Genomic DNA, 26,833 nt, shown 5'->3' with positions numbered 1-26,833 from the left:
GGGATCAGAGTGAGGAGGAGACCGGAGAGAGAGGAGAGGAGGAGGAGGAGGAGGAGGAGGAGGAGGAGGAGGAGGGGATCAGAGTGAGGAGGAGACCGGAGAGAGAGGAGGAGGAGGAGGAGGAGGAGGAGGGGATCAGAGTGAGGAGGAGACCGGAGAGAGAGGAGGAGGAGGAGGAGGAGGAGGAGGAGGGGATCAGAGTGAGGAGTCGTTCATTATTTAATAAAGTTCTTTGGCTTTTACTCTCATTAATATGATGGTTTATATTTTTAGGTATGACTTTAATATTTAATATATATTTAAATAAATTTAATATTTTATTTTTTTAAGGTTCATACAGATAAAAATCTAATATTGTGTGTAAATACTTTTTAACATTTACAAATAATAAAATAATATCAAAAACAGTGAGAGAAACCTGAAGGCATAAAATAAAGATGAATAATCAGAAGCAGGAATAAATAACCTGTGAGGATAACAACGCAGCACTTTACACGCCTGGTACCTGACGTATGTTTCATATAAAGTGTGTGTTACAGTGTGTGTGTGTAAAGACAGTAGGACCTGATTAATAAAACAGAGGTCTAAAAATAAGCTCACCTGTCTGTGGGGTGAAGCGAGCGCAGGTATGAACCCAGCAGACTCTGCAGCTCCCTCGAATATTCACTCTCTGCTTCCAGGATGTTCTGCAGGACCTGTCACAGACACACAAACACACACAGACACACAAACACACACACTGTCAGCTTCAGTACCAACAACAATATGTAGCCGGATAAAGTGCGAGTGAAATATTTACACATGCAGCTCATCCTGAAAACCTCAGGATTTCATTCAGGAGATTTGAGCGAGGCTTGTGTCTCCTTTCAGGTCCAGAGGGAGCTCACTGGAAGCTGCTTCAGTTCACAGACGTTCGGCAGTGTATTTCAAAAATAAAGAGAAATTCTTCTTCTTCTGAAGCTCTAACACAGCCACTTAAAAAAAGAAGGAAAACGCCCAAAGCCTTAAAAAAGCTTACTTAAAAGCTTCTGTTTCAACCAGAGACTCCATTAAAGAAAAGAGAAACTTCTTTTTGTTTTCTCCTTCTGTCAGAGAACAGCTTTGACTTGAGGCCGTGATGAAGTGTTTGTGTGCTCAGGTATCTGTACCAGAGATGGACAGTCTAAAGAGACTGTGGCAGCTCGTTGCATTATTAAAAACACAAACACTCACACACACAGACACACACAGACACACTCACACACACACACACACACACACACACACACAGACTGACACGCACACCAGCAGCAGAAATCAACCCTGCGGCAAGGCTGCCCCAGAAACCACTGGAATGGAAGAAATAACCTACATTTCATCGCTCACACAGACGACACATGCAGGGGAGCTGTCTGATGATGACACACACACACACACACACACACACACACACACACAGCTGCACACACATTAATTGGCGGATGTGTGGATGAGAAGTAATTGATTGTGACAGTTTACGAAGGCAGAAACGCGAGCGACACATGAACTCAGATCACTCCGGGTATAAAAGCTGCACCATGAAAGATAGAAAAAATTAAGTTTTAATTCCATTTCTGCCAAATATTTTATAATCTCAACCCTAAATTTATGTGATTTCTCCTTCCTATCCCTTCCTTTTATTAATTGTATTGCTCTTAACCTTTGTATCTTTCTCTTCTTTAAATGTTTTAACCTTTAAATGTTTCCCTTCCTGTATTAATAGTCTTTTTAAATTCCTCCTCCTTTTATCGTTTAACTCTTCAGCTCTCTGTTTCTTTATTCATTTAACCGATGTCCTGTTTATCTCTTCTTTTTATCTTCATTCTGTGTTTACAGCCTGTGATGTGATGTCCTCCCACTCTCCCTCAATTTTCATTTTGTTCTGTCCTGGTTGATTTTAATCTAATTTTCCTTCACTGTACTGAACTGCCTCTCCATACCTGCCTGTTGACTCCATATCATTCCTGTTATTTGCATTTTTACAATTTTGCCCTCTCTGTTGATCTCTGTTCTGTTGTGTTTTTGCTTTATCTGTCACAGCATTTTGTAAACATTTGTTTTTAAAGGTGCTGTATAAATAAAGATATTATTATTGGTATTATTATCATTCAAATTACTTTTGTTAAAGGTGGATTGAGTAGCATTGTTGGTTGCAGCTTGTATATTCAAACTGGGCCCCTCCTCCTCATCAGAAGCTCACTGCAGGATGTAGTGTGAACGTTTACTGCTTGTAGCTACACAGCTAACCGCTAACCGCCGGTGTTTGTCACCTGCCTGTCCAACAGGAAGCAGACCAACTCCACGTCCACAGGTAAAAGACAACACAAGGTTCACCCTCGTTTAAGAACAAAGCAGAACAGTAAAATCCAGTCAGAGGACAGAGTCTCTGCAGACACAGTCACCACCGCACATGTATGGAGGCCCAGAAAGGACAATGGAGCAGCTTCACTTTAGGATGAGTCTGTGTTTTATTTTGAAGGAGGAAGCTGCTGACTCTACCTTTAAGTATAAACACTGAAATATTCAGGTAGAAATGATAAACTTGTAGGTTCTCTTCCTCTTCCTCTTTCAATCGTTCAACATTTATGCATCATATAAGAATAATTAAAGCTTTATTGCAGCTTCTTAGTAAGATTATCCTCACCACATTGTAGTACGTCTTGCTGATGATGGTCGTGTCAAAACCTTTGGGCGGACTCTTCAGAGTGCCCGACTTCTGCCTCTCTAATGTTTTATCTGTAAAGAGGAAAAGAAGGAGAAAATGACTTAAAGATCCGACAGACGGTGAAAGAAATGAACATCCAGATCAAAGATGAGACATTTAAAGATGCAGCAGTGTCCTTCTTTTACATCACTGTGACTCTGTTGATGCTGACAGCTGTTGACAGATAGTTAGCGACCTTGTTGACCTTTGATCCCCAAAATCAAATCAGTACGTCTCAAAATCAGAGTGTGTGTTGGTACCAAATCTGACGTATGTAAGGACAAAAGACGACAGAGTTCTGTTCGGCTTTGACCACCCGGATACAAAAAAGGCTAAAAATAACAGCGTTATAAAACCTTCTGTTTGGTTTTTGGTTAACTGGAGAGTCTGAGGAGAAAAATGCAGACTCCTGTGGTGACTGAACTGTCACCCCGTTCATCGTAACGTCTCCCCCTGTGGTTCAAACCCTCCCTGAAGGGCAGCTCAACTAAATGTAGGACAACCAATGACAGCAGGCTTTAATGTACTGACTCATGCCGTGGCATACTCCTGCCCTGGCTGCTGTTTTTTTTCTACATTGTTTAGCGAATAAAAAAGCAGGCAGTCACATCCTTAACCTCACCGTGTTGAGATGAAAGCTCGGAGTCTAACAGCCGTTTTCTGGATAATAGGGAGCTTGATGTACTTTTTGGGCTTCTCTGTCTGACAAGAGATATGAAAGAGCGTCTTGTAGCTGAAGCTAATGTAATGAGGATGATATTTAACGTCTAAATCTTGGGGTTGTAGTGGAAAAAGTTAGGCCCAAAGACTGCTAATTAACCTATATTTCTTTTTTAAGATTCCTACAAAGGTTGGTCTCTAAAAAGAAGGATCACCACAATCAGAAATTCCTCCCTGCACTGTTCTGGTTTTCTGCTATGAGCTTCAAGACAGGAAGTTTCTTTTTAAACAGCGGCTCTGGAGCTTCCTGTCTTTGTTTGCTCGTGGAGCTTCCTTCCTTCCTTCCTTCCTTCCTTCCCTCCACAGAAAGCAACACAACAAACCAACACAGTCGATGAGGATAATACTCTTACAGGCTGAGGGGGGTTAAAGCCTAACATGCACACAAAGTGTTCAGATTGAGCTCAGAAATAAGAATTAACACAGATTTTCCATATTGTTGTGGAACTTCTTGGAAAAAGACCCTGCGTGTATTAACCCTGTCACAAACTTTGTCCCTTGAGTCTTGGCAGAAAGTACAGGCAGCATTAATCCAAAGATCTTTAACGTAGAAAAGCTTTTTGTACATTTTAAATCTTCTACATGTTGCTGCACCCACCGCCTCCTTTCAGCTCCCGGACGTAGTTGCTGGGGAACCACCCAGACTTGCCGTTGACTGAGCCTTCCCACCAGCCGCCGTCCTCCTGCCGGCTCACGCTGATGATGTCACCTTTGGAGAAGGAGAGCTCGTCCTCATTGGTCTGCTGGAAGGGGAAGCGCGCTTTGACCAGGATGTGGCCGCAGCCAGCGCCCTCCGACATGTCCTGAGACACAGAGAGGATGACGAGGATAGAGCTTCAGAAGAAATCAAATCTGAAGAATCAAATCTGGGTTTTAAAAATAGACATCTGATACCTAAACCCCCGTCATGACTCCTGAGATATGTTATTGCTGTTGTCATGGTAACTCACCAGACTCCGGTACTGAGGCTGCAGCAGTTTAGAGGAGCGAGGCTGAGTGTTGGAAGAGTCGAAAGATTTGATCCTCAATGAAGAGGAGGGCGGCACGCACGCGTCGTCTTCAGAAACACCAGATTCTGCACGCGACGGACAAAAACATGATCCAGTTTAACAATTTCAAACCCTGAAACTAGAATTTATCAAAATATGATTACTCTTCAGAGAGTTAGGAAAGCCCTGTGCTCTCCCCCTGTACGAGTTACATCGGTCCCGTCCCAAAACTCCCACAGACGGAGGTTGAAGGCAGTTCTGTGTATCAGCTGGTTTATTTACATGGTTTAAATACACACCTACAAAAACGCTCTCTCTCTCTCTCTCTCTCTCTCTCTCTCCCACACAGAAAATCTGCATCTCCGATAAACACAAGCTAACTATCAGCTAAATCATAACAAACATTCCCTGTCAGCTGGAGGTCCGCAGATATTACCTGCCAACTCGTCTTTCATAAGGACGGAGGAGACACATTTAACAGCTGAAGATTCAAAATAACGTAAATAACATGCACCCCCAAAAACAAAAAAAAACTCACCTTCCGTCGCTTTGTTCAGCACGACCAGGGAGTTTAGGACCTTGGAGAAGTTCAGCCCCTGCAGGAGGTCGTTCACCTCGAAAGCCTAACGGACGAAGAAGATTAAACATTTTGAAAACAGCGATTAAACCTAAAGGGAACAACACTCATAACACATTTATAGAGTAGGTTTTCATGCACTGATCTCACGCAGAGAGGTGGAGGAGAGCAGGGAAGACACCTCGGGGACCAAAACAACAACAGGAAGAACACTCAGAGGTTCTAAAATTAGGTTTAATTGACTGTAATGCACGCTGCAGCTTATGTAGAAACATGCTGCTTGTATCCACACTTTGCTTGTGTCTTTAATTTACATAAAGAAAACATATGTAAACCTTTAAATGTAGAAATGCAAAGTTCAGCGGGGGCTTTTCATCCCTGCTCTGACTGCAGTCTGCTGCAGGATTACTCAAAGTCTGAGCTCCCCCCTTCTAATCTCCATATCAAGCACACACACGCACACACACACACACACACACACACACAGTCACAAACACACAAATCAAAATACCTCTGAAGCCCCCTAATCTTGTGCACACCACACACAGCCTGTGACTTCTGCGTCTCCAGGGCGTGAAGGTGGAGCAAAGTCAAAGTGAAAACATCCTGATCTCCTGGACTGGATTCTGTCCCGAGGGAGCGCGCTGAGAGCTGAAAGAGGATCGTCTCTCTTTAATCAAATCATAAAACTGCACCGCTCTTTAATGCTGCCCTCCTTTAAGAACCCACTTTGTTTGATTTATACACACAGGCTGATTAGCATTCAGAGCAGTTTGGACCCAACACTTCATACACACTTTCATCTCTCGCACTGGCATTCGGCCACCATACGTACAGTATGAGGCTTTTTTATCCTCTGCTGCTGCAGTACACCATCACATCATTTGAGCACATTTCTAGTATTTCTAGTATTCCCTTCTTACAGGACGACAGCGTAAATATGAACAGGATCAATACGGACATCGAGACGCACATGTAGGAGAATCTTAAACCTCACTAATGGAGGAAAAGTCTTGAAATATTAGACGGCACTTCTCCTGAGGGATTGTTTTGTTTTAGTGGAATTTGCATGACAGATATTTGAGTAATTACTAAGAATGACCTCATTCAGTTTTGATCAGACGGACGGTCTCTGCTGATGTCTGAGTCGAAGGTTAGAAATGTTTACTTCCTCTAATTCCATATAAAAGATGAATCATCATGAAGATTATTGTTCTATCCTGCAAGCAAACACTTGAAATGACTTCATGCAGATGTGTGTGCTCTGCATCCCGTTCAGACAAATGTCAGAATGGCCAGATTTAGGGAGGGCCAATCACAACAAGGCATTATTAAAAACTACCAACGCTGACTGCTGCTGTTTTTGAGTCTGGGAGAAAAGATTATTTAAATGCAAAGTGGTTGTCATGATAAGAACGTGATATAAATAACAGCGGCTTCATGCAGAAAGGATATTAATAACTACAGAGGGAAAAGTGTGTTTCATGTTCTGCTTGCAGCTTCACGTGAAGAATAAACTCCTCTGCAGCTTCGCACAGAGTCACAGCATGCTTACAGTAAAACAAACCACAGAGATTAGTCAAACACAATCAAAATACCTCTAAAGCCCTTTAATCTCATGTGAACCAAACACTCACAGGCTTCTGCCAAGGTGTTGAGGTGGAGCAGAAGGGAGAAAATGATCTAATCTTGCAGAGAGAAGCTCAAAATGCAAAGTCAAAATCCAGTCTGGTTGAGTTTAATTAGCAGCAAATGAATGATTTAGATGATTAACTGTTTGTCTCTGGTCACAGTGAGATTTTCTCCACAGTCATACATGATGAACATGACGTCTCCTCTGTAATCCTTGTCTGTTGGCTCATCCTGCCTGTCTAGAAGAAGAATTACTACGATGATGTCACCCAGGCTGCAGGAAGTGAAGGCCTTGGCTTCCAGCAAACATGGATGTCATGCCTCTACTCAACCTGATTGGAAAATCCACTGGCTGCCTGACATGTTGCATTACATCAACCCAACACTCTCTTCTCCTCCTTTCCTCTTGCTCCTTTCTTCACAACCAAGTCAACGTTTCCCTTTTCCAGACACTCCTCTCAGAGCTTTCAAAGACGCCAAAAACCGTTTTCAAAGTCTGGAGTAAAACCTCGTTAAAGGTCTGCAGCCGGTGACTCCTGTCTTGCATAATCTTCCTCTTCCCGTTATGATTCAATCGCTTTTTCCAACATACGGCTCAATAATATGTTTGTGTGTCGAGTTTAATTTTGAATCACACTACTCACTGGTCATCTTTAATCCAGGTCAGGATAATATCATTTGAGTTGATTCAGTTTAACAAACACAACAAAGCATGCACGTGAAACTTCTCTGTAAAAATATATAGAGAAGCAAACATTTTTAAGATTCCTAGCTTTGCATTTGAACATCTAAAAACTACTGATTGCACCCAGCAGAGAGATATCAGAGCATCATAAAGCGAGAGTTGTATAATAATTATAACCACTAAGAGCAGTGATAAGATTGGATACCACACACGAGATAATGTTTCTGCAAAACTGGGCTCAATCTGACTCATTAGATTCACTTGAAATCATTGGGAGTCCATGGAGGACAGGTCACAACTCCAATAATCACGCTTATGTCTCATTAAAAGGTTGACCGAGCCACTTTGACAACAATGCATAAAAAACAAGGATAAAAACTTCCCTTCATGTTACTCTATTCAACAATCACCAAACTTAACTCATCTGCAAGCAGCGGTTAAATATCTGTTAAAGGTAGAAGAGGTAAAACGCCTGCTTTGAAGTACCACTGCTAATTTGCAGCTTAAGTCCGGCGTACACTGCACGACTGTAGGAAAGTCACAGTGGAATGTCAGCTCACAGCGAACGACCTGACTGTCGGGCACGACCTGAACGCTCACCCTGTACGAGTTAAATCCGGACAGAGCGTTCACAATTGACAATAGAAAACTCCCCAGATGGAGGTTGATTTCAGTTGTCTCATGCACGGCTCAACTGGGCTACACACACGTGCTCTCTCTCTCTCTCTCTCTCTCTCTCTCTCTCTCTCTCTCTCTCTCTCTCTCACACACACACACACACACAAAATCTGCATCACCAATAAACACAAGCTACAGCACGGCTACAAATGGACATACTTTGTAATCTAGTGGAGCAACTCCCAAACCGTATTGTACCCATTAATCATATGGGCCCAGGTTTAAAAAATAACAGAATACCCCTTTAGTAATTAGTCTGTGAGGTCGTCCAGATTTACAGGATTATTTGAAGTTGAGAAAAACGTGAGTGATTTAACAACGGATTACCAAACAGAAAGAGTACGAGCCAGAATGTTTGGCAACAGATTATTACTACGAGATTTACTAACCCTTCATATGTGGGTTAACATTTTGAGTTTACGATATCGATAATAATAATAATAATATATTGTTTTTTATAGCGCTTTTCTAGGAACCCAAAGACGCTTTGACAAAAAATAAAACCATAAAACAAAACAAAGATACCTTTTACGACACCATGGCAACCAACATAGACATCCTAGGTTGGTCAATATTTCGTTTTTAAAATACAAATAATGAAATGTTAATGTTTTAATGAATAGACAGCGTCACCCAGAGGAGCTGATCACCGCAGCTAGGTAAAAAGAAAACAGGTGTCCACATCTGGAGAGGGTCGAAGATATCGAAACTTCTCCTTTTTTTGAGGCTTTGCACGTTTATGCAGAAGTACACAACTCTTTTTTTTTTTTTTTTTTTTTTTGCATCATTTTGTTTGTTTAATGTTTAATACACTACAAGCCGTACATATTATCACAGGTAGTTCTTAACAACAATGGTTGGAACAAACTGTGATTTGACCTAAAACCCAGGTGCAAAAACACTAAAATGATAGATTTAAATGTTAATCAGCTGAGAAACAGACATATTATAATCTGAAGAATATACTTATATTTATAGCATTTATTTATATTTATAGCATCCCATTAATCCAATAATTCACTTTTTTTTTAGTCTACATCTGTACATTTTGTAATTACTTGTACATAGAACAGATTCTGGCACTTCTGGTGATGTCATTACTCTATACTTATATATGTGTTATGACAATAAAGTTGCATCTCATCTCATATAATCTATAATAGTACAAAATTAACTTTAAATTTAAAGAGTTTTGTTATTAAAATGCTCTTTATGAAGAAATATCGGATGAAAAATGAACATTTATTGGGTATGAAGGAGGCTCAGAACAGCTGACACCTGTTGCTGTCATAAGGACTCAGCATGACGTCACGCCACTGATAAACAGAGGGATCAATATATTATTATAAATGATGGTTTTAATAATAAATATCTTTGTGGAAACCTGTTTGAATTGGCTTCATGAGGTGTAAAATGATTAATAAATTAGATTACTGTGTAAACTCACCTCCACACTGAAAGCCCCGCAGCCTTTAATAAACTCGCTGATGTTTCTCTGACACTCGCTGTCGTTTCTCGGCTCCTGGAAGAACTTCAAACAAAGAAAAGTGACTTAAAACAGATTCAAAATGTGACAAGCAACGTTAACAAGCTGTTAATGAAGGCGTTAAAGCTTATTCCGCATTTTAAAAAACCGTATTCCGGCCGGTGTGTGTGTGTGCACTTGCTCAAGCGACCTAATCAGCGACACTTCCGGTTGGAACTTTCAAAATAAAACGTAAACTAAGAGGCGTAAAACAATTTTGTACTTTAAATTCGATCTTTACGTCAGTTGAGAAAATACCAGATTTTGCAGCATACTGTTTTCTAGTTATGTCATAACTTCTGAGGGATCTTTATGTTAAACTACATTCAGGTAACTCTCTCTCAGAGGGAAGTTGGCGGAAACAAAGACGGAAGTGACGTCAACAGGTTAATAGTCCATTGTGTTCGCAGGTAAACAGAGTGATTATATTCCCAGGTACACTGCGGACTTCACAGTTATCTCAAGTATGTTAGATGTATCATGGTTCTGGTGACATGTGGACTACAGTATTATTGTTTTATTAGGACTACAAGTTTAAAAAAAGGTTATATACAGAATTTTATAATTTAATTAAAGTGCATCAGTCCTCTGATTTACATTATTTTATACCATAAAGACTCTACTTTACTAACCCAGCATGCAACTTGTTCTTTCTGTCTTCATGCCTCTTTTTTTTTCTTGATAAATTTATTTTTATTTGTTTTGCAGGCTTTTGTTTGTTTAATACGGAAGCCCTAAGAGGACACACACCCAGGTGTTTTAATTTATTGAGTTTTCCCGTGATGACGAGTACATTTTGGTTATTTTCACGAGATCTCAACTTGTTCCTGTTGTTATTTCAGGATAACAACGCTGGTCTTCCTTGATAACGACTTCATTTCAGCCTTTTTCTGGAAATTAAATCTAAAATATATGGATGCATAGGCCTATTTATTTATTTATATTTATATTTATACATATATTTATATGTATACATATATTTATGTATTTTAAAGCGATCTTCCGGGATTTGAGGGGTTCAGTATAGTGCACTGAGTTTGTATTTCTTTCTTCTTTAAGTGCACTGTGCAGCACTTTGATGAACTTTATTGTTTTTCAAATGTGCAATATGAAAAAAGTGGATTGGATTGAATTTTCAAACTTAATTTTTCCACCTGACAGAACTTATAAATGTGGCAACAAATACAGAGAACATGGAAATATAGATCTCAAAGTCAGAAGAAAAGCAAAAGCAGATACTTCACATCACAAAAGAATAGAATAATTATTATTAGATTCAGTTATATTGAAAGTATTTAATATGTATAAGTGACTGAAGGCGTTCATAACAGGAATAAAAACACATCCTATCACAATAAAATCATTAATTTATGAGTAATAATAATAATAATAATATATTGTTTTTTTATTGTGCTTTTCTAGGAACCCAAAGACGCTTTAACAAAATATAAAACCATAAAACAAAACAAAAAGTAATAACCTGAATGTTGTAATTTCTTATTTCTAGGCAGTGATTTTTTAAATTCCCTGCTCCGTTTTTTATTAGGAGCTTTTAGATTTGAGGCTCATTCAGTGTGATTTTAATTAGGGGTTTTCTTTCTTGCACAACTGAGTTAATAAATGTAATCGTGATTATTTTGGTCTTCTTTCGTCCTCCATCCCTCCATGCACTCACCCTGTCCACCGTCCCGGGTCTGAGTCGCTCCAGCAGCCGGCACAGCACCGCTCCATCCTGCAGGGACGTCTGCAGGAAAGCCTCCGGGTCAGAGATGCTCTTCTTCGGGGACTCCAGGACTCCGAGCGTGATGAGCCAAGTAACCGTCTGCTCGGCCGAATTCATGTCCGCTTCTACTTCAATATCTGAAAACAACAGAAACAGAAAGAGCAGCAGCAGGGCTCCTCACTGCCTGCGGGACCGGTGCTCCGTCCAAAATGGGACAGAAGGGTCAGCCCCGCCTTGTTTGAACATCACAGTCAACACACACACTGCTTGGATTTCCCTCTGCTGGTCGAAAATAAAGAAAAATGTCTGTAGAAATAAGAAACAAATGTTTTTCCTTCCTTTGACAGCTTCTCTTAGTCCCACTCTGCTCTCTCTCTCTCTCTCTCTCTCTCTCTCTCTCTCTCTCTCTCTCTCTCTGCTTCAGCGGATGTTGGATTCACCTTTTGCTTCTGTGCACAACTGAGAGTCAAAACTGCATCAAGTTAAACACTGTGTGACACGACTTCCGGTTACAGTGTTCAAATTAAGAGCATGCACATGGCTTAGTCTGTGCTCTATTTCTTTTCCTCTTTTATCCTTTATTTTTCACAAGTTTTGTTTTAGAAACACAAATGTCTTTCAGTGCAAATAAAGCTAATTCAAATCACCTGATTGTGTTTGAGTTATAAAACAGTTTTAAGAAATCTGTTAAAAAGATATCATCCATATTTATTGTTGAGATGTCGTGCCTGAGCTCAGTTAGCAGCAACAATAATCACCTGTGCTGTCTGCAGCAAGCGTCCACAGGTGAATGAGAGCCCCAAATCAGGTCTCCCATAAAGGGAGTTTGCTCTTTAAAGGACGAGACCTGTTCCACCTTTCTTTGCCGAGTGCGTCCACATGTGAGTTATTGTGTTTGTTTATGATGCAAAGGCAGACTTGATTTATTGTTTAATTGATACATCCTCTTTTTACTAAGAATTATTGAATATTATTTGTTAACAAGGCAAATCATTAATTGTCATATTTTGTCTTTGAAACAGGAAAAATAACCACTTGACAAATTCAGGAAAAAAAACGTGTGCTAATAAAAACCTCAAAGTGGAATCATTCTCGCTGCCTTCATTCCCATGTTAACTCACCTTCTGAATGTCAATGAGCTTCAGCCCTCAACATTTAGGTGACACCTAAAACATTTATCATGATATGACTTTGTGTGTATGTCTGATATCATTATGTCAGTCACACGTAAATATACAGGAGATGAGTGGATTTCTACAGCCTCTTTCAGTGACTTGACCAAGGACACATTATGACTTTAACCCCTGTGTCATTGGTTGTTATGTGCAGTGTGTGGAGTCGACCTATAGGTTGTTTTGCTTTGAAGGCACATGGAGTAACTTCCGTTTTGACTCACGTTAACTTTAATGGTTTAACGAAGCTGAGAGCAGAACATCACAGGACCGTCCCAACGACCAATAAGCTCACTAAAAACCCCTCACCGTGCAGGTTCAACCACGGGTAAAACAAAAAATATATATAGAGAGCTTTTTTTAATGTCAAAATGTAAATATTACAATAATGTCCCGATGTAGCAGCTCTGAGATACATGCACTGAACAGAACCCTATTCAAATAATAACGCATTTTAAACGACATGAAACACTCCATTATTTTATTTACAAATTTATTTATTTATGTTTTAATTAAGTCTTTACCCCTTATCCTAAAAATTAGAAATAGATTGTTCTTAAAGGATTATTTTTAAACACATGTCGGCTCGAGTTGAGTCTTAATGTAGTTTAGAAAAAAGTGTCAGATGGACTTTTTAAAATAATATGTTAGACTGTGGGGACATAAAAATACTTAATTGACTTTTACAGCTTTTTATTATCACCTGTGTTAAACAGGCCTTTGGCGCCATCTGGTGGACAGATTGAGTATTTTCATAATTATCCATTTAGAAGTTATTAAATTTACCACATTTCACTGAGACTAATGTCACAGGATTGTTAAAGAAGATAATAGAGTTTTAAAGTAACATGGTGTTTGTATGTATTACAGAAAAGAGCGATCAGACTCATTAACAAGGTGAATGTTAGAGGATGATAAAAGAACAAGAGAGCCGGTAAAGTTCATTTCTAGTCTTCTGACTTTTGCTTTATTGTCCCCGAGGGGAAATCCGTTTTAGAGGCAGGTGAGAAGAAACAAAAATAACCACAGGTACATGGACTCAAAAACCACAGCAGAAACCTGCTTTCATTTCATGTCACTAACTCACTGCTCGCCCATCGTGCACCGAGGTGTCAGGATTTTATTCACGCAAACAGATTCTTTTAACGGTTTTGTGATTTAAAAACCAGCTCTCATACCTGCCAAACACGTCATAAAAAATGTTATCATCTGTAACATCTGAAGAAAAGAGGATTGAGCGGCTAAAATATGAGAATTTGACTCACAACAGGATGTCACACTCAGTCCTCACATGAAGCACAGTGTCACTTTAATGTGTGGAGGTTGTTCTGAAGCGCAGGTTTGAAGAGCTGGTCTGCAGAATGTGTGATCTTTTAATATCTTATACTTAAAACATGTAATCCTGTAAAAGTATTCACGGTTACGAGGCTGTATCCACGTCAGGAAACTCTAAATTCAGTCAGCCAAGAATGAATCTGCTTCTTTTCACCGTCACAGATATGAGAGAAAATGTTGGTGAATTATGCCTCAGTGTTTTCAACTTAATCCTGCAAATAGGGAGGAAAATATTAAAACATAAACATACAAAAAATGTACAGAAACGGCTGTAATGACTGTTACTGCCTCAAAAGGATACACCGATTAGGATCCTGTGAATTACATGTATCGTTAATCAGATCTAAACGGATCTGATATAAAAAAGTATAGTGTGTGACCATGATGAAAAGAAGTCATCAGATTAATCCTGTTTTTTTTTAACAAAGCTGTAAACATGTTAATTTCTGCTGTAATAACTAAGTTTTAGAATGGGTGTGTATGTGACTTCCTGTGCTTCTGCAGCCAGCCTCTAGTGGACACTGAAGGAACTGCAGGACTGCTTGTTTTTTTGCTCTTTTTTTAAATGTTCTGAAAGTTAGAACGTGTAAATCCCAAATTCTGAATGAAAACATTAATAATATCTCAACGAGTGGAATCTAGGGCATGTCCCCTTTCTTTCACAATGAGGGTTTGTTTGTGGTTTGGTGTTGGTGTGTGCCATCATGTGTGCCAGAGTGGAGGCGGGGGGGGGGGGGTGACACCGCAGTTTCATCAGTCCGCTCAGTTTTTCTGTTCGCTGCGCTTCAACTTCCTTATTTAGTCGTATTTCCTCTTCCGCTTACTGATGAAGCTTCACTGACTTCTTCAGGGCAAAACGTCTGCTAGATATTCTTTGTTTAACTGCAGGAAGGCAGACTAAAAATGACCTTTTTGAACATATAAGAAGGCGTTTTTTTAATCTGGTATCGACCTGCTTCCACTTTTTAAAAGCTGCTTTTCTATTTGAAACTCTGGGCGAAGGAACTTGTGTGAGACTGGTGAGTACAGAGGCTGGGGAGAGTGTATTTCACAAATCCAGCAGCGTAATCATAAATTAATATAACTTCTGTTTTTCTTCTCTCCGTTTGTGTTTATAAAAGAGACAGGAAGGCAGAGACCTGTCGAATGTAGGCGTTGAAGAAATGTATGTCTACATGCAGTAGCATACGAGCAGCGTGTGTGTGTGTGTGTGTGGTGAGAGTGTATGTGTGTGATGTCGGGGGACACCAGCACCCTGTCCTGGAGGAGCATGTCTCCCACCAGCCAATCAGAGTCCTCAGATTTGTCTCCCACGCCGAACATGGTCAGGGAAAACGTCTTGCCGGTGAAGATCATCAAGGTGTGTTTCCTAAGCAACAGCTCCAACCTCGGCAAGAACTTCAAACTGGTCCGCTGTCAGGAGGGATGGACCGTCAGGGTGAGATAAAACTCTTCTTCTTTACTCTTCTGAATGTTTTCAAGACTTTAAGCTGGTTTCATGTTTTCCTGTTGTTGACGGCCCTCTTCTTTACTCAATTCAATAGAGTATCATATCAGGAAGTCCAAATAAGGGCATCTGTTTGTGCCATGACCCCCATACAGCATTGACCTCAAGCAGGGACCCCCATCATGCAACATTTCTTAAATTCTTTGAACACGATGGCAAATATGAACCTCTAGACCAGGGGTGGGCAACTGGAGGTGGCCCCCGTCAACCCTCAATGTGGCCCTCAGGACAATTTTTACACATCAATTAATTGGAAACATGAAGAAATCATGAAAACCAGAAATATGTCCATGGTAATATTTGATCATTGGTATATGTTGAGTTAAATTTGAGATGTTTTTGTATTCTACAATTCTGCCCCCTGGTAGTGAGAATTAAATGAATGTGGCTCTTGTTGTTGTCCATCCCTGATCTAGACCGAGAACACGTTTGGTCACTTCACTACAATTATTACTTCATGTATTGAAGTCAAAGTCTCTGTGCTTGCTCGTTATGACACCTTGGAGACGCCTGATTACTGAAAACTTCAAACCTCCACTGAGCTTCTTTTCATGTCTTATGTGCTCTACTTTCTCATTTGCTGTAATAAATCAGATTTACTTCTCTTCTCTCCCAGAATGTCATCAACTTGGTCGTGTCCAGCGGCTGTGTGGGTCCTGATATAACGTACAACCTGTGTTACGGCCTCCTCCTCAAACACCTGAAGTCTTCAGCCATACACTGGCTCCACCCCGACCTGACGGTGTGTGAACTCACACAGCGATACGAGCAGCAGCACCTGGAGGCCGAGTGGAGGTCAGTACCGCTTTCACACTTTTACAAAACTCCTGAAGTGTTCGGGGGTCGAGCTGCGTGTGTGAACACAAAAAGCCTCATCCAGAGTCTCTCCTGACACCCACCGAGTAGAATCTCAGGGTGAAGTCAGAGTGATCTGATGTGAGAACGCAGCAGGATATTATCAGGAGAATTCACCTGGAGCCAGTGGGAGGGGGTGGTGACGTTTATTCCCTGTGATCGCTGCAAAAGATGGTTAATTGTGCAACTTTCTCTTTGTCCAGGTACGATTTAAGAGTCAGATACATCCCGTCAGACTTCATGGAGAAATTCAAAGACGACAGAACGACCATGCTTTACTTTTACCAGCAGGTACGTGTGATACAACTTTTGTTTTTGTTTTAATTACTGTTTTTATATTGTTTTGATGTATTGTCCATGCAGGAATTTCCCATTAGGAAGAGAGACGAATAAAGAAACCTTGACCTTGGTGTTAGATATCACTGTGATGATAAATCTCTTTTTTTTTGATCTGGGGAGGAAACACATTTTTGCAGATTGTCTGTTTTCCTCAGGGTAATTATTGGGGAGATTAAGAATTGTTAAAGAAAAGTAAAGGGTGATGGAATAAGTGTGTTTTTCACCTCAGGTACGAAGCGACTACATGCAGCAGTACGCCTCCAAAGTCAGCGACGGGATGGCTCTGCAGCTCGGCTGTTTGGAAATAAGGTAGTGTCCAACAGTGAGCATGCTCCTTAAAGAAAGAACACCTCTTTCTGTCACTGTTTCAGAGTCAAGAAAAGCAGTTTGGACGGTTCTTTTGTGTTTCTTTATGCTGTTTGCAGGAGGTTCTACAAAGACATGAATCCAAACGGCCTGGAGAAGAAGTCAAACTTTGAGCTGTTAGAGTAAGTTTATCTCCTCCTCGACTCAAATAAATCTCTCCTGAACATCAGCTCTACACTTTGTTTTATTTATCTGTATTTCTGTTGTTTTTCCACCTGCAATAAAATGTTGAAAAGCATTCATCCTGCAGCAGCATGTGGGCAGAAATCTAACCACTGTGCATTCATTCTCCAAAAGATAAGAAAATGGTCAATGATTACGGTCTGCGGTGTGACTGCAAAACCACATGCAATGTCTGATATCCAGGGAGACACCTCAGCTGCTCCGTGTTCTTGAGTTTGAATCTGTGTCCTTTCTTCCCTCCATCAGGAAGGATGTTGGGCTGGACCTGTTCTTCCCCAGAGAGCTGATCAACAGCATGAAGGTAGAAGTCTTCAGAGTCCTGCATCTTCTTTAAGTGTCCTCTGTCATGATGAGCTTGTTCAGCATGTATGATGTTTTAAAGATGGCCGTTGGTCTGTGTGTCAGCCTAAGCAGTTACGCCGGCTGATCCAGCAGACGTTTCAGGGTTACTCCACGCTGAACCAGGAGCAGTGCATGTCCAGGTTCTTCACTACGCTCGCTCAGTGCAACAGCTACACACAGGAGAGCTTCGCCTGCCAGCTGGTGGTGAGTGATGTTTGGACACATTGTCACATTTTAGAGATGATGTTTTTAACGTGTTGGTCATGTCTCGTCTCTACAGCACAGCTGGAGTCTAACTATCGACCTGGTCATCAGTCCTGAAGGCATCAGTCAACAAACTGAAAACTCCACAGTGAGTTCACTTATCATCACTTTTAACATCCAGCTTTTTCATATTTTACTGTAATTGTTAGAAAAATAAAACGTCCTCTTAAACCTGAAGAAGTCCCTCATTGAGTCGTATTTTGCAGAAGCTGCTCTATCACACGTACATCTACATTTTATAAATAGATATTTCTGCTGTGTCTTCTTTGCAGCCCGTCTGTCTGGCCTCGTTCTCTCAGGTTCAGAGCATCTCGTGCTCTGCAGAGAGCGATGGCAGAGCTCTGCTGACTGTGCACATAGACGGCGCCAAACAGGTACCACACTCACTAAACACCATGAGCAATAGAGTGTGTGCCGCCTTTAAAAACCTGCGGTTATGAATAAGTATTTGTGGTTTCAGGGGAAAGGTGAGAGCTATAACCATTTGTTTTAAACATGACAGAAGCGAGCCGTCACCCCTTCCTTCTGGACACTTAGCTTTTCACACATTTTAAAAATAGTCCGTCTTTCTGACACTTTCAGAAAACTCCCAGAGCAGCTGAATGTTTCATCTCTTTAACCCTTTAGCCTCTGTCTGTGAGCACGACCTCTCTGGCTATGGCGGAAAACATGGCCGACCTGATCGACGGCTACTGTCGGCTGGAGCGCAACACTGAGAAATCACTGATTATACGACCCAGTAAAGGTACACTCCCCTGTGGCAAATACTCTAATGTCTAATGAGAAGCTTTATTGTTGAACAGTTATTGAGCCATGATTTATTTCCTTACTGAAGCAACAGCGAACCCGAGGTTGAGATATCAAATGTAAAATAACAAACTACTGCTCTCTCACACCTCTCTCTGTTATTTAGAAGAAAACCCACCTTCAACTACTTTCAACCACAATGCCTGACCCCTCCCTCAGATCAGATACCCAGCGTTACAGAATTGAGAAAATAAAGGTTTCATTCAGTGACCTTGTAGTGTTCAGAATCTGAATCTAATGCCAAAAACGTTTCTACCTACGAGGGATCTGAAACCACAAAAATCTAGATTTGAAACTGGAGATTTTTATAAATGTTACAGCATCTACAAAATGTACATGAGATAAAAGATATGTTCTCTTTCAGGGAGGGACACCAGACTGAAACTACCTGAGATACCAAACAGGTGAGTGACCCATGTTGGAAAGACACGAGTCGTAAATGTTCCTTTAAGGGGTCAACAGGTGGGAAGATGCATCATGTGGGTTTAGATATTTATAGTTATTGTCTCTCACCTAGCCTGAAAGGTGACTAATATTCAAACACTGATGGATACATGTTGTTTCCCTTTAGATAAATGTAATAAAAGTATTTCTGTCTCTGTTTCAGCAGAGGCTCCGGCGCTCCTGTTAAAAGACCATGTACGTAAAATAATGGATTCCCAACTCCATCCAGAACCTCTATTTTTGATTTTATAGTCACTGTCTTCCTCTGTTCAGGTTCGGATATTTATGCAGAGATTCCCGAGGGCACAGCAGCATCTGCAGGTGAGCAGAATTACAAACTCGTCCTTATTTAGAGAAAAAAAAATCACATTTAGGTTTTTTATTCTACGACGTGTTGAAACATCATGAAACATTTTACAAACTTTAATAATCAAGGATGAAGAAATGGAATATTGAGGAGATAAACTGATAAAATTAAAGCAATATAAAAGAAATATCAGGATGTTGGAGGTCGGTTTTCTATGTTGTAGAGATTAATCAAAATCTGTTTGTGTTTCTAACTTCTCTCTCGATGTTTTTATGTCTTCAGAGAAGCACAGAATCTGCAGAGATGACGTCGTTCTGGGTCGGATCCTGGGCGAGGGATTTTTTGGAGAGGTTCACCAAGGAGTTTATAAAAGCCCGGTGAGTTTATCTTTAAGCGTTATTAATCCTGAACATCAAACTCAGCATCTAAAGGAAATCTTCAGCTTCATCTTCTCTGGATTGGATGTGTGTTTGTGGTTTTTTTTTTAGACCAGAGAGAGGATCAACGTGGCCATCAAAACATGTAAGGACTTCTCAGCGGATGTGAAGGAGAAGTTTCTCAGTGAAGCCGGTGAGTTTTTCACTTCTGCAGAGATTACTTCCGATCCAAAAAAGACGTCACAGCTCGATCTCTCATTCAGCTCCAAAGGTTTTTTAAAAAGTTTCTAATGCAGCTGCAATGTCGGATTTTTGCTCATAGTATCGCTTTGAATTTTCCTCACTTAACATTTTAAGTAAGACAGGAGTTTTTGGAAAAAGTCAGTTTCATCAGTTAGCAGGTTGCTGTAGTTGACTTCCTGTTGCCATGGTTGTGGTTTTTTAAAGCGTTCGATCTGTAGGCTGCGGCTCAAAGCGAGAGTAGAGACGGAGTTTGATTTTTTTCCTCTGAGCTGACTGACAGAGTGTGTGAAATATATGTTGTGTTGCCTTTCTGTTCGCATGTGGAAGTGGTTTTCTATTGTTTTTAACTGTTGATTCAAGTGGAAGCAGCTGATCATATCGTCAACAAAAGCCTTGATTTGACAGAATAACAAGAGTGCACCGAAACACTCATTTTACTAAGAATTAACAATTAAACATAAAAACTATATCAAAATAAATATTAAACTTAAATTGAACGAACCTATTTATATCAACATGTCAGAGCTAACATTAGCTGATGTGATAGCCACATGATATGCTTGTATCAGCAGATATTATCAGCTGGCTGATTTATCAGTCGGACTCTTGTGATGAATAAAAATATACAAATATAAATTTAACGTCATCTTCTGTCAGTCAAGGCCTCAAAACTCCAGAAGGAAAGAAACACAAACATTTCATGCTACTTCTACATTTTTGACTTCCTTGTCATCTCGTTTGCATATTTTGATAATAGTGAATTATGAAACATGTTTTTTTTTTTTTTTAAATCGATGATACGGGGGATTTCTCTTGTCTGTTGCAGGCTTGATGAAAAATCTGGACCATCCTCACATCGTGCGTCTGATCGGGGTCATCGAGGTGGATCCGGTCTGGATCGTCATGGAGCTCTATGAACACGGAGAGGTGTGTTTTATAATTTAACAGCTAAATGTGTTGCGTGTGAAATCATACAGCAGCTCTTTGTGCTCTTGATCTTTAATATTTCTGTGTGTCCTCTTTAGGATATTTTGAGCTCATTTTTATTTTGACGTCACACTAAAGGCTTTAAATGACTTGAACATGTGAGATAATGAGGATGTGAAAGTACTTTTGTTTCCTTGACAGCTGGGGAACTATCTGGTGGAGCAGCAGTACATACTCAGCACCTCGACTTTAATCCTGTACTGTGTACAAATCTGCAAAGCCTTGGCTTACCTGGAGGGACTGAACATGGTGCACAGGTATCACAGCCTCATGTGTGCTCCACTCAGAGCTCTTTAGAGGAGGGAGAACACATCCTCTACACCTCGTCTTACTGAGATTTAATCAGAAATTACACTTTAAATAGGTTTACTAAAGTGTATTTAAACAGGAATACACTTTAGCCTGCTTGTTAGAAAGAAACACAGTGTTCATGTTCTGCTGATGTGAACTCCTTATCTTTACTAAACAGTGTTTCACTCACTCTGTGTTCTTCTCTGTTCTGTGGTTTTGTTCTCTCTGTAGAGACATCGCCGTGCGAAACGTGTTGGTGGCATCGCCTGAGTGCGTCAAACTCGGTGACTTTGGTCTGTCTCGCTACGTCGATGAACAAGAGTATTATAAAGGTACGCTCTCAACCCCACACACACACACACACACACACACACACACACACACACACACACACACACACACACACACACACACACACACACACACACACACACACACACACACACACACACACCCCTGTGGTTAACAATTCAGAGAACAGGAAACCCTCCTTTGTTCTCTTTTTAACAAATAGTTTAGACATCTAATTTTGGATTCATTTGTTTAATTAGATAAAAGTCTGATTTGTGTTTTCCTCCATTAAATGTTTTTTTCCTCGTCTGTGTGCAGCCTCAGTTAGTCGATTACCGATCAAATGGATGGCTCCTGAGTCCATCAACTTCAGACGATTCACCACGGCCAGTGACGTCTGGATGTTTGGTAAGACTTTGATCCACTGAACACAAACTCTTTTTTTTTAAACTTAGGTTTTCTTCCTCCTTTTTACGTCCACACGTTCAGTTCTCAAAAACACTTCAAGGTCAAAGGTCAAAGGTCAAACTCACTGTTACGACTGTCCACGACGATGCTCTTGTGATGCAAAAATGTTCTCTCCATTCATCCGCAACGACCACCACCCCGAGGTACGACCACATCTCCTCCAAAAGCTGCTGACGTTGAGGGCGGAGTTTGTGTTGTATGAAGCAGCCGTGACCTCCGCCGTCCAATCAGGCGTCTCTGTTTGTCGACATAGTGAGAGAGTAACTGTGTGTGTGTGTGTGTTTAACAGGTGTGTGTGTGTGGGAGATCTTCTCTTTGGCGCAGCAGCCGTTCTTCTGGTTGGAGAACGGTCAGGTGATTAACCAGCTCGAGTCGGGGGTTCGACTCCCCAAACCGCAGCGCTGCCCGCCCGTCGTGTACTCGCTGCTCAGCCGCTGCTGGGCTTACGAACCCCCCGGGCGGCCCAGCTTCAGCCGGCTCGCCTGCTCCCTCAGGTGCGCGTGCACACACACACACACACACACACACACACACACACACACATACATATTATCTTATAGAGACGTGAGTATAACTGGAGTGTGTGTCACAGTGAGATACACAGGATGGAGGTGGAGCAGGAGGCGGATGGGAAGAGGGAAAGCGCACGCTCCATCCCACCGGGGTTTGAACCCAACCACACAGAGCCTCCTCCAAAGGTACCACACACACACACACACACACACACACACAGACCATTTTACATCGGACGTAAAGTGCATAAAAGTGAAACTATGGATATTGAAAACTTGAAACTGATAGAAAAGTGGCCGCCCTGAGAGTTGAAATGAATAACACTCTCTCTCTTTTTCTTCTCACCAGCCATCCAGAATACAAGGAAACACACTCCCTCGGGCCACGCACACACAGGTATCCACCTTCACACACACGATCAAGGTGGTGTGGTTTATAAAGTCACTAAATTTAGGTAAAGCTGAGCTGTTTGCTGAGATGATCCACAAACACTGAAAGCAAATCAAATACTGAAAAAGGCTTTAAAAACCCGAGGCACACACATTGCAGTCTGTGTCAATATTTCAGGCAATGACTGAAACTCTAAAATTACTCAAAGCATGACTTTGAGTTTGTGGTTGAGTCATCTGGTTGTGTCAGCTGCTGTTAAACTGTTTTAGGTCAGAGTGTAAAAAAAAACTTGATGAAAAAAAATGATGAGGCAACAACGTGGAAGTGGAATTACTCGACTGCAGAATAATCAACTCTAACATGCAAAATATAAATATATATAAGCTGCAAAACATGCACAAAGAGAAAGTGTGTGTGTGTGTGTATGTAGGGAAAACAGCAGGATAACAGGCCGGTGTGGGAGAGAGAGAGAGAAATCGTGCAGGACACGTTACAGAGACAAAGACAAGAGATGCTGAAGGACAACCAGTGGCTGGAAGAAGAGGAGAGGCAACTGGTGAGAGCACACACACACACACACACACAAGCCGACAAACACACACACACACACACAAGCCGACAAACACACACCAACACACAGAGAAAAGTGTGAGGAAACGACAACAGAAACAAAAACATCCAAACTAGGAATCTAAAACATAAGATTCTCCAAGAACATGACATGTTCCTTACAGGTGATGTCACTTAATAATAATAATAATAATAATAATAATAATAATAATAATAATAATAATAAATAATTAAACATCTCTTCGTGCTTAAGATATCTCACATTTATCATAAAAACTCAATAACATATATATCAAGGCTGCACTAACTGAATCGTTCTTTTGTTTTCCTGCAGGATCCTGCCGTGCGAGTGGATTCACACGTCAAGGTGACTTTTATCATCTTGTGTTTTTGTAAACATTTGTAGGTGAATTAAAGCTGAATGTTGCACTTTTTGGCCACTAGGGGGCAGCGACACACCTGTTAATGCCCTGTGGGTCATATCTGAGAAGTTCAGATAAAGTTAAAGCCACTAGAAATGCAAAAGAGGCCTCCATAAGCGACCACCACACGAGACCTGAGGCGATCAAAACTGACGCCTAGTCATCGTCTATGTGCTTCACACAGCATGATTATGGGTCAAGACGTGCTCAGATATGCAACGATCATTGAATGTGAATGGGTTAAAGCAGCTTGATTAACATTTAAAAACTATTTTGCAAGAATTTCATGCTCCAAACGTTTGTTTTGCCTTCATGGGACGCCCTCAGCAGGACATCCAGTTAGCAGGAAATCTGCTCTTACCTTCTCTTTTAAAGTGATGAGTTTAAAGTCGTCTTGTCTTGTGCTTCTCTTTCTTCGTTGTTTGCAGCCTCCAGAGAAAAGCCCAGAAAACGGTGAGTCCACCTTGAGAGGCCACAGTCAGCCGGACAAAGCGCCACTGCAGGAAACACAGGAAATAAAATAAGATTTGCAAAAAACACAAACCAGACTCACTTCACACTTAGCAGAAAGACGCTGAATTAACTGAAAGAATTCAGACACACACACAGAAGCAGAAATCACATGTTTCAAGACAAACATACATTTAAAATATTAAGAGTATGTAAATATGAATAATATTCATGATGCATTGTTTCACCTTAGATTAACTTAGTGCTATTAGCACTATTAGTGCTTTTGAAGTCTTCTGACTGTCATACAAAATGTGCAGAAAATGTGTGGGTGAACAAAAACAATCTTTTTCTGTCTCCATCAGGTCCTCCAGAGAAGCCTCCAGGGCCTCCTGCAGTAACACAGGTAAACATAAACACACCTGTACTCACAATAAACTCAGATCTGTCACTTTTTACCAAGAGAAAAAAATAATAGAATAAAAAATATTTTTTCACAGCAGACATATTGAAAGCTTAAATGTAGAAAACAACGTGTTTGTTTGTTGTGTTTGTGTAGCAGCGGCCCACAGCTGAGTTGGACCGCTCAGGTGATCAAGTCTACACCGGCGTCATGGCGATGGTCAAACAGGTGGTGCAGCTGAAGAATGACGTCAACACGCTGCCCGCCTCAGAGTATCTGAACGCCGTCAAAGTACGTCTGCTCAAATATTATTGAAGGGAACAAACGATGAACTTGGTAAATTGGAAAGCAACCTGCTCATAGAATGAAGTTCTTCTGCAGGAGGTCATGATGGACTTCAGGAAATTTAGATTTCTGCTCTCAGATCAGATCTTTATGACGGACAGTCTGCACCTTTATTTCTAAGAGAACAGATCGAAATTGTGTTTCCAGACATTACTTGCTGGTAAAATCATGAAGATGCTTACTCAGGCGTAAGCAGGAGAAATACTGATTTGTCATCTCACCCTTCAAAATGATCGCCACTGTGCAGATATCGTTGAATTCATCTGAAATCCATCGAGCGTCTGAATTTAAATCAAACCGTAGAAACTGAGTTGGAGTTCCATTTCAGATCACTGAATCATATTTGCAAAAATACTTTTTTGTGCAATCTTGAAACTTTATTAAATCATTCATGACAAGCTCGACAAAAGTTGAATTAAACTGGACTGGCGGTGTGAATGAGGCCTGAGAAGATCAGGAGCCTCAGACTGTGTGTGTGTCATTACTAGCAATGACCAGTAGAGGGCAGTGTTGTGTGGACAAAACCCTGAAACTGTCCAAACGACCTGGGTTTGTGATTTTTCTCAGTTTATTGTATTTGCAGAATCTTTGCAGTTAATTCATCAGTTTCTTCTTTTTGCAGGAGGTTTGTTTTGATCTTTTAAAATGTGTTCTTCATGTTCTATTGTTTCATACAGCCTGTTTCTCTGCATGGAAATGCATGGAGACAGTTGCTCTTGCTGGAAAGGGACTGAGAAGACAGTCTCAGGATTGACTCTTATATTTGTTACTGTTTGTATTTTAATATTCCTTTCACCTCTCAATGCTTACCCTTTAACCTCCTCTCATCCTCCTTCCTCCATCTCCTTCCCTCGCTCCCTCGTCCTCCGTCAGGCGTTGGGCATCACTCTGAAGAGCCTGATTCAGAGTGTGGATGAGATCCTGCCGTCTCTGCACAGCTCCGTCACCACCGAGGTAGGCCTCTCTGCTCCTCTTGTATTTACATCATAAAAATCTTGATATTATGCGTTGATATTAACTGCAGGATGTCGTCTGTGTCTCAGATCGAGGGCACTAAGAAACTCCTGAACAAAGACTTGGGCGAGCTGATCAGTAAGATGCGTCTGGCGCAGCAGAATTCCATCACATCTCTGAAGGAGGAGTGTCAGAGGCAGATGCTGGCGGCCGCTCACACGCTCGCCCTCGACTCCAAAAACCTGCTGGACGCCGTGGACCAGGCTCGAGTCCGGGCCAACCTCGCCAAGCCCAGACCCGAGGAACAAGGAGGAAAGGATTCTGGGTGAAAAAAAGGAGACACCGAGAACAATTGAAACATGAAACATGAAACATGAAAACATGAAATGAACTCAAGTTATTTTTTGCTCTGTTTCTTTGAGAATGTGCCACATTTTGTGTTCCTGCTGCAAAAACAGAAGTCACAGAATATTTGTATTTTCTTCTCAGACTAAAAAAATCTTGAAGTGAAGAAACTGAAGAATTAGAACTTCAACCGTGAATAAAAACAATAAACTTTTTCTCTTTTTGACTCATTGTTTTTTTACATATTGTGATATTCTGCAAAGCGTCTCGATACATTTTGACTTTACCTTCCAAACCATCCTGCTGTCTTTCTGCTTTGTGGGACAGAGGGAGAAACCTTTCTTATAAGTTTACTTTGATCTGCAAACTAGTCAACACTAACTGCACAAGGGCATCTAATTTGGAGCTGCTTTTGTTTGATAAAAGGTGCAGCAACATCAGGCCAGAAAGAGACTGGGCCTTAAACTTGGATAGAAGTTTTATGGTAAACTTAATAAAGCACAGACTCTTCTATGTGCATCCCCTTCACTCTTACATCTCTCCATTAGAGTGTGTAGTATGTCTCAATAACAGTGTACCCTAAAGTGGGCTTAATAAAGGATATCTTCTTTA

The 26,833-nt window shown here is 40.9% G+C and overlaps 2 protein-coding genes across 4 annotated transcripts in view; one reads left to right on the top strand and one right to left on the bottom strand.

Annotated features, from left to right (window-relative positions):
• arhgef7b (Rho guanine nucleotide exchange factor (GEF) 7b) overlaps window positions 1–11,675 on the bottom strand; it is a 19,378-nt gene extending 7,703 nt beyond the window's left edge. The window contains exons 1-7 of one of the 2 annotated variants that reach the window (XM_020654356.3): window positions 11,204–11,675; window positions 9,451–9,534; window positions 4,970–5,054; window positions 4,393–4,517; window positions 4,041–4,245; window positions 2,663–2,754; window positions 601–695 (exon numbers count right to left, since the gene is read on the bottom strand). In XM_020654356.3, the coding sequence (XP_020510012.2) occupies window positions 601–695; window positions 2,663–2,754; window positions 4,041–4,245; window positions 4,393–4,517; window positions 4,970–5,054; window positions 9,451–9,534; window positions 11,204–11,368 (851 nt within the window). In that variant the 5' untranslated portion in view covers window positions 11,369–11,675. The remainder of the gene's footprint in view (window positions 1–600; window positions 696–2,662; window positions 2,755–4,040; window positions 4,246–4,392; window positions 4,518–4,969; window positions 5,055–9,450; window positions 9,535–11,203) is intronic. The other variant, XM_065952100.1, reaches the window with a different exon arrangement.
• A 2,881-nt stretch (window positions 11,676–14,556) lies between these two features.
• LOC109999319 (protein-tyrosine kinase 2-beta) lies at window positions 14,557–26,436 on the top strand. 2 transcript variants are annotated; one of them, XM_020654346.3, is made up of 30 exons: window positions 14,557–14,777; window positions 14,880–15,196; window positions 15,882–16,060; window positions 16,324–16,411; window positions 16,689–16,768; window positions 16,885–16,947; window positions 17,255–17,309; window positions 17,414–17,554; window positions 17,631–17,702; window positions 17,887–17,988; window positions 18,242–18,359; window positions 18,786–18,825; window positions 19,032–19,060; window positions 19,139–19,186; window positions 19,455–19,549; window positions 19,661–19,742; window positions 20,619–20,719; window positions 20,921–21,036; window positions 21,302–21,402; window positions 21,680–21,769; window positions 22,119–22,323; window positions 22,422–22,527; window positions 22,691–22,738; window positions 23,163–23,288; window positions 23,637–23,669; window positions 24,153–24,177; window positions 24,540–24,580; window positions 24,734–24,868; window positions 25,796–25,876; window positions 25,966–26,436. In XM_020654346.3, exons 2-30 carry the CDS (start codon window positions 14,984–14,986, stop codon window positions 26,203–26,205), a joined length of 2,853 nt encoding a protein of 950 aa, XP_020510002.2. In that variant the 5' UTR covers window positions 14,557–14,777; window positions 14,880–14,983; the 3' UTR covers window positions 26,206–26,436. The 2 variants fall into 2 exon arrangements, with proteins under 2 accessions (XP_020510002.2, XP_020510001.2); XM_020654345.3 differs by having other exon boundaries at window positions 19,029–19,060.
• Window positions 26,437–26,833: the final 397 nt, after the last annotated feature.

The sequence above is a fragment of the Labrus bergylta genome, chromosome 24 (genome assembly GCF_963930695.1).
Source record: "Labrus bergylta chromosome 24, fLabBer1.1, whole genome shotgun sequence".
NCBI classification, from domain to species: Eukaryota; Metazoa; Chordata; class Actinopteri; order Labriformes; family Labridae; genus Labrus; species Labrus bergylta.
This window is presented reverse-complemented; position numbering and strand designations above follow the sequence as displayed.